This window comes from Cervus canadensis, chromosome 12 (genome assembly GCF_019320065.1).
Source record: "Cervus canadensis isolate Bull #8, Minnesota chromosome 12, ASM1932006v1, whole genome shotgun sequence".
Lineage (NCBI taxonomy): Eukaryota > Metazoa > Chordata > Mammalia > Artiodactyla > Cervidae > Cervus > Cervus canadensis.
The window spans coordinates 57,786,035-57,805,470 of NC_057397.1; the positions used below are offsets into that span (position 1 = coordinate 57,786,035).

Below are 19,436 nucleotides of genomic sequence, written 5' to 3' on the forward strand. Positions count from 1 at the left end.
TGTTAAATTACCCACAGTTTAAAATAGCATTTCCTGCTTTGTGACCCCCATTCAAATATTTATCCCAGTGTTTTTGTTTTATTCTTCCAGTTACAATGCCATCAAGTCATATAAGACAGAAGGCAGAGCAGAACGGTTGGAGGCAACAGAGTATCTCATCTCAGCTGCTGAAGCTGGTAAGGTGGTGTGTGAAATATAAAACATCAGCTTCCAACTTGGTTTTCACTTTTGTTCTTTATTTGCCTTTTTTCCTGTGAACATCTGAGTTTAATTATGCTCCTCTAACTATACTAATCAGTTATTGCATGAAATTTCTTAGAAGGCAGGTATACTGATGGATTACCCTGAGTAGATTTCAAGAATTTTACTTATCACAAAGGATATAACATTTAGAATGCTTATGACTCTGATTCAAGATGATTTGATATAGGGTTCTTCAACTAAAGTATGATTTCAATCTTCAAATTAAACAATTTAGTAGCCTTGTTTATTGGAGAAGGAAATGGCAACCCACTCCAGTGTACTTGGCTCGAGAATCCCAGGGGCGGGGGAGCCTGGTGGGCTGCCGTCTATGGGGTCGCCCAGAGTCGGGCACGACTGAAGTGACTTAGCAGCAGCAGCAGCCTTGTTTAATTCCCTCATGTATGTATAATATTCAAACTTATGGGGATGCTCAGGGGTTGTACCTACAACTGTAAGATGTGGTTCCTGAGGCACAGACCTAGGGTTAATGAATGGGTAGGCATGGTATTTGGTGGTCTTAAAACAAAGTAGGACTTATAAGTCCTGCTTTGATACCTTGTTATCTTGGTTCTTTTGCAGGGGGTTGGCGGGTGGGCGGAAATGTCATGTCACGCCACACAGTCTGTGAGCACTTAGTTCCCCCACCAGGTGTAAAAGCGCTGAGTCCTAATCACTGGACCACCAGGAAATTTCCCCACCCTGGTTTCTTAATGTTTACTGAATTTTTAAAATTTTATAGATTTATTTTTTAATTTAAGGGTAATTGCTTTACAGAATTTTGTTGGTTTCTGCCAAACCTCAACATGAATCAGCCATAGATATACATAGGTCCCCTCCCTCTTGAACCTCCCTCCGATGTTTACTGATTATTTTTTAAGGCAAGAATTATCTTGCTCATTTTTGAATACCTGCCTAACTGCTGTCAGAGACCTGACTCACAGTAGGACTCAATGTTTGTTGAATAAAGGACTACTTAGGAAACGTAGCAAATGAGAAACTAAACCAGATTATTTATTCATTTATTAACTTGTCACTTTCTGTAAAAAGTGTAAATATTACTTCTGTCTTTATGGAGTTATTTAATTTTTGAGGTGTAGTGGTACTTTGAGTGGGTTTGAGGAAGACTGTGACAACGCTGAGGTGCGTATACGTGTGCACATGCCCAGATGGTTGAGATGCTGGTTTCCCGGTCCTTTCCCCAGTCCTCAGTCCCCATGGCTTGTACTGTGTCCTCCTCTTAAGCGTCTGTCTCTCTTCATCAGCATCTGCTTCCCAGGACCGCCATCTGTTCTCCACACCTTGTTTAGGAGCCAGGACATCTTTGCTGTCTTCACACCTCTCAAAGGGAGTGTTTCACATTTACCTCCTTTTAAATTTACTTCTCACTAACCACAGGGAGAACCTTTTAAGACCACCAAAAACTATGTCTACCCATTCGTTAACCCTAGGTCTGTGCCTCAGAGACCACATTTAACAGTTGTAAATACAACCCCCGAGCACCCCCCATTCTTTATATAAACAGACTGTTCTTAATTCGGATTGTCAGAAGTGAGAAAATACCTGTATGCTGAGTAATAATAGTATCTAAATCTGATTTCAGGAGCCATGACCCTCTGCATCACCAACCCACTATGGGTAACAAAAACTCGCCTTATGTTACAGTACGATGGTGTTGTTAATGCTTCACAGCGGCAATATAAAGGAATGTTTGATACACTTGTGAAAATATATAAGTATGAAGGTGTGCGTGGATTGTATAAGGTAATAAAATACTACCAACATATTTCTAATATCTGACAATTGTAATTTCCTTTGACTCTGTTGTCTGAGTTCTGAATGACCTGTAGTCAGTCCTGAAAAAAAGCCAAATTTGGGCAAGGAACAATTTAATGAAAACTGAAATCTGCATTGAAATTGTACTTTAAACCATTTGTCCTCATTACCATAAGTAGTATCATGACGCTGGTGGGTGAGAGAAGCACTGTCTAAAACTTTCAATAACCATTTCTCTAAGTCACACATTGAAGTCACCCATTCCTTACTCCTGTCCCTGTAAGCTGTGGTCCTTTGGGAACTTGCTTGGTTTAGCCTTTTTTTATCTTTTTTAGGGGTTTGTTCCTGGGCTGTTTGGAACATCACATGGTGCCCTTCAGTTTATGGCATATGAATTATTGAAGTTGAAATACAACCAACATATCAATAGATTACCAGAAGCACAATTGGTAAGATGAATTTGAAGAAAAAAAAATTTTTTTGGTATTTACTTTTATGGGCATTTAATAGATGGAAATTTTATCATGTGTAGTAGTATTGCTATGATGAGTACCGACTCTGCCACTAATTTAATTTATAGCTAAATACTCTATAGGCTAATGACACAGAAATGTTAAAAGTAGAATAGGTAAATGTTAAAAACAGAGTTTGTGTTAAGAGAGGAAACTGATTTTCACTTATGGATACACTTCAGTGTTTTCCTATCTTTATTTTTAAAGAAATTCCATCTAAAAAAAATGTCTTATATTGTCATTTTAGAGCACAGTAGAATATATATCAGTTGCAGCACTATCCAAAATATTTGCTGTGGCAGCAACATACCCCTACCAGGTTATAAGAGCTCGTCTGCAAGATCAGCACATGTTTTACAGTGGTGTATTGGATGTAATGACGAAGACATGGAGGTAAGAGCACATGTATGTTAGAATGGCTCTTAGGAGGCACCTTATAAATCTTAAACTATCCAGCTGACATTAGTTTTATAGCAAAGACCATGTCTGTGGTGAAGACATGGCTGATGGCTCCTTTCTGAACATATCCCATTTACTACATGAGACTTCACTTCATTTGTAAAATTTGAATTTCTGTGTTGACAGAGTTGTTTATAAAAATCAAATGAGATATGTGAAAGTGCCTTGACAAATTAAATTTTAGGTGTTGTAAACTATTTGAATGGCATTGAGCATAGGGAGTCATAAAAAAACTAATTTAATATAATTAAGAAGGCCCCACATCTCTACCAGTATCAGGACTTTTGCAAATAACTTGTTTCTGTATGTGGAATAGACGCTTATTCTTTGGTATGGGAATCCTTAAACTGTTACAGGTAGACATCCCCATGTTTCTTTTTAATTCTAAAAGGTCAGAACAGAATATTCACCATTTCAATTCAGTTCACTTCAGTAAATTTGTATTGAGAACCTAAGTGAAAAGTTTCAAGGCCATATTCCAACTCTAGGCATGAAGGCAATAAAGTTTTATTTTTGTGTGTGCTGTATTTAGTATTGTCTAGCATTTATTTATGAAATGTTTAATGCCTGTGTTAGATCAGTTAATACTCCTACATGTTCATACATTTAAAGGCATCTGGAAGATGGTTATGATTAAAGAGCTTTTTAGCTCTTTTTGAGGTGTCCCTGCCCTTTCTTCCTCATTCCCACAAAAGGCATGTAAGCCCTACGAATGGTTCATAAACTGTTATTTCAGGACATTGAAAACATGAACTCAAATCCCAGTGAGGTTTAAATGCTGGCTCTGTGCCCTGTCCGCTAAACTTTTGTTTTCAGGCTAGTTCTGTAGGAAATTAAGCGTGTATGTGTGTGTGTGTGTGTGTGTGTATATATATATATATATATATTTTTTTTTTCTCTCTCTCTCTCTCGCTCTAAAGGAAAGAAGGCATCGGTGGATTTTACAAAGGGATTGCCCCCAATTTGATTAGAGTTACTCCAGCCTGCTGTATTACCTTTGTGGTATATGAAAATGTCTCACATTTTTTACTTGGCCTGAGAAAAGATGACATAAACTAAGAGAAGATAATTCCAGTACATCTGCCCAAGGCAGCAACATGCTCCTTTGTATTTGAGACATAAAACTCAGAAGATTACCGCACAGCAACATAGCTCATAATCAAACTTGGTCTATAATCATTAGAAGTCACAGAACGGCTCAGTCTTCACCATGTTTTTCTGCTTTTGCCTTCCCCATGGGTATGGGACTTGGCTACCTCTCCCTGAAATGGCTGCCAGCAACACAACAGTAAAATTGACACCAAGTGGAGAATTTCACAAATTTTCTCCATTTCATTGTCCAAGTAGAAGCTGATTTGCAGCATTTGCTGGATGGATTTGAAGAATGCGCTGCTTTTTCTGAACTCATTTGCCTGGATTGGCTTTAAAAATCAACCTCTGTGCAATAGCAAGAAAATGGCCTCTTAAAAGATGTCACTGATATTTGAAGAGTAAATTAAACGTTAAGGATTTACTGGGAAAGATATTGCCCAAATCCTGACCGTTTTTGAATTGGGAAAGTTTGGTGGGGAAAAAAAAATCCTCCATAAATGTGCTTTAGTTTTAATTCAGCTGGAATGCAATTGATATTTGAAAAATTCAAGAAGTTATATACTTCTTTTACTTTGAGAAATATCTGACATGTGTTTTCATTCCATCACTACTTTTTTCCCAGAGGCTGGTTTCATAATTTAAAATGTAATCCTGGATCCCACTATTATTTTTTGGCATAGATACTTACTGTCTTTTTAATTTATAAAATCAGAACAAAATCCAGCAGTATTCAGCCCTTATTTAGCCTTCCTGACCGTAAATCAGTAGCTAATAGATAACCTTATATAAATACTAGATGAAGGAGAGTATATTTGTTGACAAACTGAAAATGAACAGTTTTAACTTTCCCTTCAGATTTCAGATACGTGGTTTCAGATCCCAAATAATTGATCAGTCTACATTGGTTGCTCAAAGTCAGGTTTAAATACAGATTACTCTAAAGGCCAGTCTTGATTTTACTTTTGAGTTATTGTAATTGTCTATAAATATAAAGGCCTCTGCCCCAAAATGATCCTTATGTCAACAAATATACCCTCAATCATCTAGTATCTATATAAGGTGATCTATTAGCTACTCCAGTAAGTAATTTTTATTTACATATGAATGCTTTTTTGCACTACCACCTATTTGTTGTAAATAAAATATTGTGGTTTTCAAAGCCATATTTAAATGGTTCTTGGAAAAGAGGTCTATTTTTTATATTTTAAAAATGGCTTTGTTTTAAAAATAAAGATGAAATGATCAGTACTTAGTTGTATTTACTTTGTTATATGCAGAGGAATGCATTGTAAATATGATATATTTTCCTACTTTTGAATTAAACTATAATTTATATAAAATCCTGATAGTAGTCCCTATATGGAAAGACAAGTTGGATTGGCATTTGGAATTTTAGAGGTAGTGTCATTTGAATGCCTCCTGTGTACCCCTAAATTAACAAGGCATAATTCCTATTCTCTAAGGGCATACAGACTTGCAGGATGAATCAGCATTAAATAACTACAGTTCTAAATTAAGAACATGGAAGATTTCTACAAACCCCACAAGAGTTCTGAGGATTCATGCCATTTGAACAATGGTTACAGCACCCCTTACTGCTCTGTGCCATCTGTGTCTGCTACCATGCTTGAGGATGAAGCAGTAAATGAGCTACACAACATTCCTGCCTTTAGGGAATTCTCATTTTTTGTGTGAGTGACCAAAATATGCATAATATAACTTCAGGTATTAAATGCTAGAACTAACTAAGGAATAGTGGGAATAGTGTTGCTATGTCACGTAGGACAGTTGAGGTCGGGAAAGGTCTCTTTGAGGAGGTAGTATTTGAAACATTGACATAAGTGAGGAAGCACGTCGCTATGATATGTCAATGTATGAAAACGAGTCGATCTAAGAAATGGAAACTGTTATTTGAGTCAACTTTGAGGCTTAAACCCAGGAGGAGCATATCAGAAGGCTCTGAGAAGTGAAGTAAAGGCACAGTTTTGGAAGCTTGTTAAGACAGAGCTGTTCCTTAAGTGATGTATTATTGACAGTTTATACAATCCAGATCTAGGAATCATCATGGCCCCTTGTAAGATCAAGAAGGAATGTTATCTTTTAAGGAGCTGTCTTGCTGATGCTAGGAGAATGTTTCTCTTTATAGTTGAGCAGGTATTTCTGCTGATAAGGAAGTTTGGCGGATGCATAATGCAGATACACAATGCACAGTAGTGGGGACAGAGGCTACCAAAGGGCAGAGAAAAAATTGTTTAAATTTTTCTTGTCTTGCCGTAAAACATGAACTTTAATGATCAGTGGGGGGAAACTGAAGTAGTCTTTCACTAGAAAGTATTAGGTGATCGACTGGTCAATCAAAACCAGGGTCACTGCTTGCCTACCCTAGGGTCTGTCATGTCCCTCCATGTCAAGTTCTAATCGCCCGATTCTCTCCTTTCCGGGGAACTGTACTAGCAGGATGTTTGGCAAGGACTGACGTTCAATTCTTAAGTTGTCAAGTAAGACTTTCAAGCCCACTTTCCTCACATGTGTGTTGTGTATATCCATGATTTTTTAGAGAACTGCAGACGTGATCTAGAGTTTCAAGTCATTTAGACATTGTCTTAGTACAAGTAGGTGATGCAGCTTGAAAGCCAGGAAAATATCAATTTATAAGTTCCAGAAACTAAATTGATAGTGGTAGCAATATCATTAGCAAAGATTTAAGCCAAAATCCTCCTGAATCAAATCATTTTCCTAGTATTTTCCCTAAACTTGGAGTAAGAAGATTGTTCAGAGCAAAAATTTGACACTTCATGGGTCATAAGGTGAGTTAACAAATAAGAGGGTATCACTTAGTGAAGTTGGTGGTAACTTTAGATTGCACAGTGCTAGAATTAATTTTAAAATAAAATGTTTAGGGACCATCTTCAAGAAGAGAAATCCATCAAGGCAACCTGGGAGTACTGGATGTAGTTAATTGTCCACAAACCCAGCACTTGCATTGATATTTGAAACTTGCCTGTGGTTGAGCCCAAGAAATACATTTGGCTCGTTAGCAAAATTGTGAGCAATTGTCAGAGTAGTCAATATACAGGCCTGCTCTGACATCTTGGGTTAGCTGTCTACTTCAGATGTTATCTTCTCAAACTGGTCTGGTAGTGCTGGTCTTAATCTAAGTCAAGTGTCAGAAACAGGAGTTCATTCAGCAGAGGCCTGATAAGGTCCCTTCAAAAGTGGCCAAGTCCTTTGTCTGTCTTTTCCAGTATGCATAATCTCCTGGTTGCAGGTCATGGTGCATTATTGATTTCTTCCAAAGTTAGATTACTGTGATAAACTTTGGAAACAGAGGGTCTTTTTAATTACTAAACTTTACAAGGCGTTATCTGGAAAGTGAGTCTTAGTAAATACAGACCTAAATTAACAAAACTAGAATTCAGTGTTAACTGAAACTTTTTTTTCTAAAGGTACCCTCACTTCTACCAAATTGAAACTTACTTGTTCACAAAATAAGTCTGGCTAATTGACTACAGAGACTTCTAAATTGGCTATGCTGGAACCTTTCATGAAGACTCTCAGACTGAGCTTTAAAAACCTCAAGGTTAGGAAAGCCATTCCAAAGGTGTGTCAGCAGTGATATTTCAGACAAAAATTATAACCGTAGGCAGTTCACCCAGTTCTATGTGACTAATCCTTGACCTTTATTTTCTGTTAACAGTTATATGAAGCCATCCAGTTTTCATTAGAATTCTTTCTTACACAGTTCAGCAGTATGATGTGACTATTAATCAGAAATCTGTACTTGTCAAGAAGTACTTTGTGAATTTTCTTTAAGGATGAAACATTTTTTTGCAAAAAGCAAAGTACAATTATAACTGTCTATAAATGACAAAAGACTTTAACCAAGGTTAAACATCTGATTATAACGCAATTGGAAAACTTGGTTACTGCTGTGACATACAATTTAAGATAATTACTAAAATGACTGACAGTCATTTACTAGGACCTAGTATGTGTATTAATGTTAGGTAGTTAGAATAGGAAAAAGGAATCCAAAATGGCGGTGGCTAAAAGACAAAGGGAAAAGCCCGTGAAAATAGAACAAAGGAAGGTTCAAGGGCGGAGTGAGGCCCTCAGGTGAAACAAACAGTCCTCTTGGCTAGGCCAGTTTACATAAGGCAGGCTCAGGGGGAGGAGAAAAAAGAGAGGGGCCAAAATTGAGGGGGTGAGGGGGTGGGGGATGCGGGGTGGGTGCAGTGGGGCTTCGCTTCTCTTCGCACCTTTTGGATCGGCCCACCCTCATGCCTCAAGGATATATTTTCCTTTGTTTGCCCAGTAAAACTGAGCTGTAACATGGAGCTGTAACCTTGGTTGGTCCATCGTTTCGAATTTTTGCTGCAGTGAGACAGAACCAAGGAAATTACACACTCCCCCAACATCTATAGTTCTGTGACTCGGATTTAACCTGGCTGAAACAACCTCAGCTCGGCCCCCAACAAGGCAGAGACTAAGCACAGCAGAAGCCCAACTCAGCGAAAGCTCCTGTGGTGGAAGCTGAATGCGAAGAAAGCCCAGCATGGGGAAGTGACAAGAAGCCCAGCGTGCTGGAAACCAGGACAGCAAAAACAATTTCAGCAGAAAGCTCACACGGCTCAGTCTCAGGTTCCAGGAGACCTCTGGCTGGGGTAGGAAGTCCTCGCCCCTATGGCTGGAAAGACATATAGCTAACAAAATCTTAATTCCTTTACAATATCTCATTCCTTGTTTCCTCGAACCCCCTGCGAATAGACGAGGGGCAGTGGATGACCCAGGATGTCCCAAAGGCTCTACTACCTGCCATACCTTAGTAATTGTTGCCCAAGAGGGTGGGGCTTCTTCTGTCCTTAATCTTCTTTGTGCCAAGGATCAGGCCAATGAAAACGGTGAGCACAGGTCAGGTATTTGGAAGATTTTCCAGCAGGTTATGAAGGGGATTCCTCAGCACATTTTTTCCACTGCTTTTTCCTCCCGTCCTTCAGCTTTTCTCTACTGGAACTTGAGCCTGGCCAAAACCCCACAGTGCCTGGCTTCAGGACCTAATGAAGCTCAAACTCTTGATGTCTCATTGCAAAAAATTCAGTGAGAGACACAGCAATAGGTAAGAGGTGGATTTATTCGAGTTCAGAGAGACGCACACTCCAAGAGTGTGGGCCATCACAGAGGGGAAGGGCCATGGAATAGGATGTGGTTAGTTTTTGAGGGCTGGGTGATTTCATATGCTAATTAGTGGGAGGATTGTTCCATTGGGGAACCACCCACTCCTCTGTCTTCTGACAGTGACTTGAAACTGTCCTGGCACCTCTGGGTGTGTCATTTATCTTGCCGATTGAGGTTCAAGGTTTAGTTGAATTTGACTTGTCATCTTGGACCCATTTGATTTTAATCAGTTTATGTTATGCCCTTGGGCTGTCATTCTTTCAAAATTTGTGCCCTTCCCCCTTCCCTCCTATTTCATGATCTTTTCCTGAGCCCCCTCCAGGCCCACAATGTTGCCTCTACAATCTTCTGGAGGGACAACCAGAAAATAGTTGGCCCTTGGGAGAGAAATACTATGTAATATCCAATCCCTCCAGATATTCAGGCCTTCATCTTCCATGTTTCCTACAACATGTATGACAACAGCCCCTCTCAGTGGACCTGCTAGGGTAGGTGACAGGCACACAATGCCTGCTAGAAGTCATCTGTTGGTGGTATCCAAGGGCCGTTGGGCTTCTGGGGATAATGTTTGCCACTATGGGAGTAGCCCTGCAGGCCGTTTGGGCCCAAACAATTACCACCCTTCTCCTAAAGTTACAAACATACTCCCAGATCAAATCTCCACTCCACTTTTGTGGAACATCTGGTCTGTTGCCTCTTATCAATTTGTTCTTAAGCCACTTACTAACTCCTACAACCAGGACCCTGCCCCCTTGTAGGCAACATTGTTCCACCCCACTTATTATTAAAATACTCCTAGTGCTCCTAACAGGGCCACATAACCCACTCCTTTGTCATTACTTCTGTTATTTCCTAGATTGGGTCTATGACAATGAAATGTTTGCCACTGGAGACACCCTAAGCTGCCCTTATGAAAGACTAGGGGAGGAAATCAGTGACTTACATTCCCTTAGAGCAATAAGAGGATAAGTCTTATGGCTCTTTCACCAGGTTCCCAGTCTCGGGGAACAGACTTGGATTGCTTTACATCATGATATCTATTCCCATCCGTGGTGGACAAGCCAGCAATGAATTAAGATTACAACCCTTAAGCCTACCCAGCACTGGTCACACTGGAGACCTTGGGGATGCCCAACTCCAATCTGGGGGTCCCAGGAGGTTGACCTGCCTCGACTTGCTTAGGGATCTGGTCCTCGGGAGGCTGCCATGCCTCAACCTGCTCAGGGATCCAACAGTCCAGGGGTCCCAGGAGGTCAACATGCCTCAACCTGCCCAGGGACCCAATTCTCAGGAGGCCAACATGCCTTAACCTGCCCGGGGATTCGATCTTCAGGAGGCTGTCGTGCCTCAATCTGTGTGGGGATCTGTATCCTGACTCGGGGATGCCCGGCTCTCAAGTTGCAACAGTACTGGGTAAGATAAGCTTCGGAAAGACTCACCCCTCAGGAAGTCCACCCATGGAAATAGAAGGAAACTTATCAGTTGTGGGACTGTGCCTGGTCTCAGCAATAACTTACGAGTGCAAGGAGAACCCTATTGCCTTTCTGGAAAGTCTAAAAGAGGCCCTCCAAAAGTTAATCAATCTGGACTTAGACTCTTACAAGGGTCAAGTGATTTTAAAGGACAAATTCCTGTCCCAGTGTGCATGAGACATCAGGATAAAGTTACAACAGCTACAGCAGCAGGACTCTCCTGCCTCTTTAGATGAAATGGTTCAGATAGCCACCAATACCTTTTATAACAGAGAACAGAAGAGGAAAGACAAGGCCCAGGAAAGGGAGAAAAGGAAAGAGACAAGCCATGCCCAGATGCTGGCCGCCCTCCAGGGAAGCCCTACGGCAAACCCCGAGTCCTTGAAGGACAAGGCACGAGGCAAATGCCTAACCTGTAAACAGGTGGGACACTGGGCCAAAGAGTGTCCAAACCATGGCAAGTTCCCCAAAACGGCTTCCTACAAATGCCATCAGTTGGGACATTGGGTAGCACTCTGCCCTGGGGACCCAAGAGCCTCAAGGTCAAGCGCCAAGCCTTCCCTCATGATGGTTCAACAGGACTGAAGCAGCCTCATCCAGCCAGCCCACCTGTCACAGATAACCATTACAGGGCTGGAGCCAAGGGTGCAACTGGATGTCCAAGGTAAGTCCTAGAATTTCTTGGTTGACACCTACTCTGTTCTGACCTCCTGCTCCAGAGCCCTCTTCCCCCAAACCTGTACCATTTTAGGTGCTACAGGAAAAACAATTACAAAAGATTCACCTGAGCACTTCTTTGTTGCTGCAATGGACAAATATTTTCCCATCAGTTTCTGGTGGTTCCTGAGTGTCCTACTCCCTTATTGGGAAGGGATCTCTCTCTGCCTTTGAAATCTTGCAGCTATTGCAGTCCTAATAGAAGGTGCTTTAAAACTCTCTCTTGGGGCAAACTATTTTTACCAGCCATCAGGTGAAACAACTCCTGAATGGGAGAGGCTATTTATGGATCTCTGATCAAAGAATCCTCAGATATCAAGTAGTGCTGATGGAAAATCCAGGCCTGACTATATCCCCTTGTGAGGTTCTTAACCCAGCTCCCCTTCTGCCTACCCCCAAGGGCTCTCTCTCCTATCACTCTTGCCTAGAAACCTTGGACCACTGCACAAAACCCCGAAAGGGATTGACAGATGATCCTCTGACCAATCCTGGGGAAATCCAGTACACTGATGGAAGCAGCTTTGTCTTGGATGGAAAAAGAAGAGCTGGATATGCAATAGTCTCTAATTTTGAGACATAGAGGCTAAACCTTTACCACCAGTTACTTCAGCCCAATTAGCTGAGCTTTTCTCCCTGACTCGAGCTTTAGAGCTGGGAAAAGGAAAAGAAGTAGCCATTTACACCGACTCCAAGTATGCCTTTCTGGTGCTACATGCACGTGCTGCTATTTGGAAAGAGGCCACTTGACCACCTGAGGGTCCCCAATCAAATATGGTGATCAAATCCTTAGACTCTTGGAGGCAGTCCATCTGCCCGCTGAGGTTTCAGTCTCCCGCTGTAGAGGACACCAAAAAGGGAGCACGGAAGTGGCACGAGGGAACCCAAGCAGCTGATCAGGCAGCTAAGAGAGCAGCGTTACAGAACCATGACCTAATAGGGGTTGCCACCTTAGTTCCACAGACTCATTTGCCAGAAACTCCTTCATATACTGAAGGTGAGACTCTTAAAGCTAGGAGTGAGGGCTTTCAAGATCATATGGGTGGTTCCAAAAGGAGGGACTCCTTTTTCTGCTTGAAACCTCCAATGGAAGTTGGTTAACTCCTTATACGCCACCACTCATTTAGGGGAGAAGGCCCTCCAAAGATTACTAGAAACAGGGCTCCAAAGGACTATAAGGCAAGTGTTCTCTTGTCCCAGTTGCCAATTAACCCCCAAGGAGCTCGAAGATTCCAGCTGGCCCAGCCCGTCCAATGACATGGGACCTACCCAGAAGAGGTCTGGCAGATGGACTTCACCCTGATACCAGTTTCTCAAGGGTATAAATACCTATTGGTCATGATAGACACAGTCACAGGATGGATTAAAGACTTTCCCACCTGGACTGAGAAAGCTGAGGAGGTGGTGAAAAAAAACTGCTCCATGAAATCATTCTGAGATTTGGTCTGCCCAGGTCATTATAAAGTGACAATGGGACATCATTTACTTCTAAGGTCACCCAAGGGGTCTCTAAAGCATTGGGCATTACTTATTATCTCCATTGTGCCTGGAGGCCTCAGTCTTCAGGAAAAGTAGAAAGAGCCAACCAATTCTTAAAATCAGTGATAAAAAAAGATAGCCCCAGAGACCTCCATGGGATGAAAGGAGGTTTTACCAACAGCTCTCCTCCACACCCATATTGCCTCTAAAGAACAAGTTGGTCTTAGTCCTTATGAGATGCCATATGGGAGACCTTTGTTTATGTCAATGACCTCTTCCTAAATCCAGAGGCTCAGACCCTCTGGTCTTATACCATGGTCATTGGGCAATTCCAGCAAGGTATATGCTTGTGGAGTGTTGACCAGACACAAAATATTCTAAAGAGCCACCACTATATGCTCTGGGGACTCAAGTCCTATTTAAAGTCTGGAAAGATGGGTCAAAAGGCTCAACTCCAGCCCACATGGAAGGGCCCCTACCCTGTAATACTTTCTACCCCCACAGCAGTCAAGGTGCCAGGACATGACTCCTGGATTCACTACTCATGATTCAAGCCATGGAAGAAAACAGAAGAGGACACTCAATACACCTGTGAGCCCTTGGGAGATCTCAGATACCTATTCAGGACTACAAATGAGTGCCATTCTAATGAACACCCCCAAAATTAAGTTTCTGGGGATAAGATTTCTCAGGACAGCTCTAAAGAGCCAACACAGCTTGTTAGATAGATCTCCTAATCCCTGAACAAGGAGGGACTTGAGCCATCTTGAATGAAAAGTGTTGTTTCAGGGTCAATACCTCCAGCTAAGTTAAAGAAAGTCTCACAGTCTCAAGAAAAACATTCAGATCCTACAGGAGAGCTGGAGAGTTCTCAGGGTGGCTGCAATCTCTCTTTGGGGGGTCCTTCTCCTGGCGAGTGGGAATTTGGAGTTGGCTAATGCCCTTACTAATCCCTGTCATCACTGTATTGATGCTGCTTATGATTGCTCTATGTATTATCAACTGTCTAACCTGTTTTGTCTCTGCCCAGATAAACACGCAACAACATGCCATGCCAGTTCAACAAGGATATATAAAACTACACCCAACCATGGAAAATATCACTCACCCTTAGATGGACACTGCTATAAGGACTCAGGCTTGAGACTGGCAAGAGGGGGAGGCCCAATGCCCCTCACCATCCCAATTCAGCAGGAAGTAGCCAGAGAGACCTCGACGGCCCTATTCCCAAAGAATTGGGCCTCCCATCTCTTGAGGGGGGAATGTTAGGAAGTTAGAATAGGAAAAAGGAGTCCAGAATGGTGGTGGCTAAAAGACAAAGAAAGGAAAAGCCCATGAAAATGGAACCAAAAAAAATCCGAGGACCAGAGTGAGAACCTCAGGTAAAACAGGTAGCCCTCCTGGCTAGCCCAATTTACATAGGGCAGGCTCAGGGGGAGGAGAAAAAACATATAAAAAGAGGAGCCAAAATTGACCCAGAGCTTCTCTTCTCTTGGTGTATTTTGGGTCGGCCCACCCTCACACCTCGAGGATATATTTTCCTTTGTTTGCCAAGTAAAACGGAACTGTAACACTGGTCTGTCCATCGCTTCAAATTCTTGCTGCGGCAAGACAGAACCGAGGAAATTACACACTCCCTTGACATTAATAACATTTACCCATAGAAAACATTCTAAGAAGTTTTATCACCACTTACTTGACAATGCTTCCCATGTAATTTGACATACCACTTAAGCCTAATTAGTTTAATATTCCTCTCTGAGATGGAGAGAAAAACATGTTTTGAGGTGTTCCAGAACCCTGTGTAAAACTTCAAAGTTAGCTGGAGGTCACATGAGCCTCATTTAGGATTTTGTCTTTCGGAATTCTGTCAAAAATATCAAGAAGTTTCCAAACACTTGGTCAAATAGAATCACAGGTCACTAAATAGAATGAATACCCATTTACAACCAAGGTGACAATAAACGATCTCACTGGCAAATACAGATCATTTAAACATGAAGAAACTCACAATCTATCACCAAAAACAATCTGAAATCTTAAGAAAACTTTATCCTCTTTGATAATCAAATTCAGGTTTTGTACCAGTTTACTTTTAAGATTTATTTTTTAAATGAAGTTCAATCTTACCTAAGCCAGTCCTGACCATGTACAAACCCCTTAGTGTTTCTTTCCACAAATCTTTGGCAAATTGATGTATCTGTTTACAAACAACCAGCTCTATAACAAAGCCACTTTTAAAAAAAAATGTATTTCCGTTCCTCTTACCTTCTTTGCTGAAAACACGCATACTGCTTTCTTTAAATACTGAAATGTTTCCCTTATAATTCTTAACCTTAAACCTTAATCTCTAGCAAAAGCCAAGAAGCAGGTAATTATAAACTGTCATACCAGCATTTCCTGATTGGCATTTATGAGTGTATTTTATAACCTCTAGAGACATACATACATACATCAAATCCCTTATGACTATACACTGGAAGTGAGAAAGATTTAAGGGACTAGATCTGATAGACAGAGTGCCTGATGAACTATGGATGGAGGTTCGTGACATTGTACAGGAGACAAGGTTCAAGACGATCCCCGTGGAAAAGAAAGGCAAAAAGGCAAACTAGTTGTCTGAGGAGGGCTTACAAATAGCTGTGAAAAGAAGAGAAGCAAAAAGCAAGGGAGAAAAGGAAAGATATTCCCATTTAATGCAGAGTTCCAAAGAATAGCAAGGAGAGATAAGAAAGCCTTCCTCAGTGATCAATGCAAAGAAATAGAGGAAAACAACAGAATGGGAAAGACTAGAGATCTCTTCAAGAAAATTAGAGATACCGAGGGACCATTTCATGCAAAGATGGTTTTGATAAAGGACAGAAATGGTGTGAACCTAACAGAAGCAGAAGATATTAAGAAGAGGTGGCAAGAATACACAGAAGACCTGTACAAAAAAGATCTTCATGACCCAGATAATCACGATGGTGTGATCACTCACCTAGAGCCAGACATCCTGGAATGTGAAGTCAGGTGGGCCTTAGAAAGCATCACTATGAACAAAGCTAGTGGAGGTGATGGAATTCCAGTTGAGCTATTTCAAATCCTGAAAGATGATGCTGTGAAAAGTGCTGCACTCAATATGCCAGCAAATTTGGAAAACTCAGCAGTGGCCACAGGACTGGAAAAGGTCCATTTTCATTCCAACTCCAAAGAAAGGCAATCCCAAAGAATGCTCAAACTACCACACAATTGCACTCATCTCACATGCAAGGAAAGTAATGCTCAAAATTCTCCAAGCCAGGCTTCAGCAATACGTGAACCGTGAACTTCCAGATGTTCAAGCTGGTTTTAGAAAAGGCAGAGGAACCAGAGATCAAATTGCCAACATCTGCTGGATCATCGAAAAAGCAAGGAAGTTCCAGAAAAACATCTATTTCTGCTTTATTGACTATGCCAAAGCCTTTGACTATGTAGATCACAATAAACTGTGGAAAATTCTGAAAGAGATCAGAATGCCAGACCACTTGACCTGCCTCTTGAGAAACCTATATGCAGGTCAGGAAGCAACAGTTAGAACTGGACATGGAACAACAGAATGGTTCCAAATAGGAAAAGGAGTACGTCAAGGCTGTATATTGTCACCCTGCTTATTTAACTGCAGAGTATGATGTATGCAGAGTACATCATGAGAAATGCTGGGCTGGAAGAAGCACAAGCTGGAATCAAGATTGCCAGGAGAAATATCAATAACCTCAGATATGCAGATGACACCACCCTTATGGCAGAAAGTGAAGAGGAACTAAAAAACCTCTTGATGAAAGTGAAAGAGGAGAGTGAAAAAGTTGGCTTAAAGTTCAACATTCAGAAAACTAAGATCATGACATCTGGTCCCATCACTTCACGGGAAATAGTTGGAAAACTGGAAACAGTGTCAGACTTTATTTTTGGGGGCTCCAAAATCACTGCAGATGGTGACTGCAGCCATGAAATTAAAAGACGCTTACTCCTTGGAAGGAAAGTTATGACCAACCTAGATAGCATTTTAAAAAGCAGAGACATTACTTTGCCAACAAAGGTCTGTCTAGTCAAGGCTATGGTTTTTCCAGTGGTCATATATGGATGTGAAAGTTGTACTGTGAAGAAAGCTGAGCGCCAAAGAATTGATGCTTTTGAACTTTGGTGTCGGAGAAGACTCTTGAGAGTCCCTTGGACTGCAAGGAGATCCAACCAGTCCATCCTGAAGGAGATCAGTCCTGAGTGTTCATCGGAAGGACTGAGGCTGAAGCTGAGACTCCAATACTTTGGTCTCTTCATGCAAAGAGTTGACTCACTGGAAAAGACCCTGATGCTGGGAGGGATTGGAGGCAGGAGGAGAAGGGGATGACAGAGGATGAGATGACTGGATGGCATCACCCACTCGATGGACATGAGTTTGAGTAAACTCTGGGAGTTGGTGATAGACAGGGAGGCCTGGCGTGCCGCGATTCATGGGATCGCAAAGAGTTGGACATGACTGAGCAGCTGAACTGAATTGAACTGAATCAGTCAACTACAATCCAAAGGGATATTATCGTGGGTGGGTCCAACCTATCTAACCAGGCAAGTTTTCTAAAAACAAAAGTTCTATTCTCCAGGATATATCACATACTAGACCACAAAACAAGTCCCCGTTAATTGAAGATTTAAATCATACATTGGGCTGTACCGTGCAGGCCTGCAAGTCTTGCAGTTGCTCAGCCTCAGGACTGAAGAAAGAGCCTGGAGATAGCAGCAGAGTCATCAGTGTCTTATTAGAAAGAGGATCTTACACATCTAAAGCAAGGTCCTGGAGCAGCACCTCATCGTGTGTGGCAGACAGCAGGCAGGGTGTGGCAGTAGTCTTTGCTACTTGGGGAAGAAGGAGACTACCATTTATAAGGGGAATTAATGTCAGACTGGCTCATCAGTTACCCAGGAGACCAGCAGCTGGGACAGGGAGCAAGCAAGTAGGCAATTACTATTAAGCCCTATAAGTAAGAGGATTGGATAGTCATATGAGTGAAGCAGGGACTGGTTGAGGAGGAGATGTACGGAGAGCAAGAAAACAGCCATCATGAATTGCCTAGTCATACATTCCACCTGTACATACCCTGTATGACCCTTATAATCTCAGCCCATCCCTCTTCTGCAACATCCCTGAGGACAGGTAGATAGAGGTGCATTGCAATGAAAAAGCACAAATGCCATAAAGACCATCCAAGATGCGGGCAAGCTTTGGAGCCAGGTGCTTATCAAGTCAATTTTTCAGGGAATTTCAGAGGTCAACAATAGCGTTTTGCTGTAGACTCACCAATCACCTCCTTTTGTGGTGAGGCCATCATTGTCACCCAGTTCACAGATTCCCTTCACTCAGAGTAGGATGAGTTGCAAGATGTTTAACAGGCCCAATACAGGAAGATCACGACTATTAACTACTAAGCAAATACAAACAGTAACATCATTCTGAAATAATGGCACCCCTGTCTAAGGGTTTTGTCCTGGCCTGCAATACTGCACCACCTGCCTACATTTAGTGCCCATAACCAGTGTCAAATAGTGAAGAGGCAGTGTAACAGACCAGACCACAGAGTTAGTATAATAGTGCCTTCCTCTAGGAGGGGCCTGGAATTACCTTGTTAGGTGGGACCAGGTAGAGGACAGGTGAAATGCGTAAGTCCCTTTCTGATCCTATTCCAACAAGGTTGTAAACCCAAATCACTGGGGACTTATCTGCCAGTCCCAAGGGCTATTTATAATCTGTTCCTCTGGGGGTAGATTCTACTGCAAAGGCAAAACTGAGTTATTGTCCTGGGCCTCCCTGGTGGCTCAGAGGTTAAAGCATCTGCCTGCAATGCAGGGGACCCGGGTTCAATCCCTGAGTCGGGAAGATCCCCTGGAGAAGGAAATGGCAGCCCACTCCAGTATTCTTGCTTGGAGAATCCCATGGAAGGAAGAGCCTGGTAGGCTACAGTCCATGGGGTCGCAAAGAGTCAGACACGACTGAGCAGCTTCACTCACTCACTCACTCATAGTTGTCAACACTTCTTCAGTGATCAACAGTTGAACCCGAGTGGTGGTGACTGTTTGTCTCTGGGTTAACATGGCCTTGGCACCAAGATGATTGCTCCTGGGATGCACCCATGTGTTGAGAGTGAGTTTCCCCATCTCAACTATTGTTTTAAGTAGTCTATTCATAGCCCAACAGCAGTGGAGTTGTAAGGCAGGTGGAAATGCCCATGTATGCCATTTATATTGGCCCATTCCTGAACTTCTTGCCTGGAGAATCCCAGTATTCTTGCCTGGAGAATCCCATGGACAGAGGAGCCTGGTGGGCTACAGTCCATGGGGTCACAAAGAACTGGACACAACTGAGCGACTTCACTTTCACTTTCATTCCTGAACTTCCTAAATTAAGTAGATTCGTTGGTCACTATTGATGTCCATGGGAACCCTATATGTTGCACACAAATAAATAGTGGTTTTTTGTGTTGCTCAAAGAATCAGGTAGTTTTTTTTT

The 19,436-nt window shown here is 42.0% G+C and overlaps 1 protein-coding gene across 1 annotated transcript in view; it reads left to right on the forward strand.

Moving 5' to 3' along the window:
• Window positions 1-5,327, forward strand: part of SLC25A32 (solute carrier family 25 member 32) — a 32,128-nt gene extending 26,801 nt beyond the window's left edge. The window contains exons 3-7 of the mRNA XM_043483459.1: window positions 91-176; window positions 1,844-2,004; window positions 2,352-2,465; window positions 2,776-2,921; window positions 3,908-5,327. Coding sequence (XP_043339394.1) covers window positions 91-176; window positions 1,844-2,004; window positions 2,352-2,465; window positions 2,776-2,921; window positions 3,908-4,046 — 646 coding nt within the window. The 3' untranslated portion in view covers window positions 4,047-5,327. The remainder of the gene's footprint in view (window positions 1-90; window positions 177-1,843; window positions 2,005-2,351; window positions 2,466-2,775; window positions 2,922-3,907) is intronic.
• The last annotated feature ends 14,109 nt before the right edge of the window (window positions 5,328-19,436 follow it).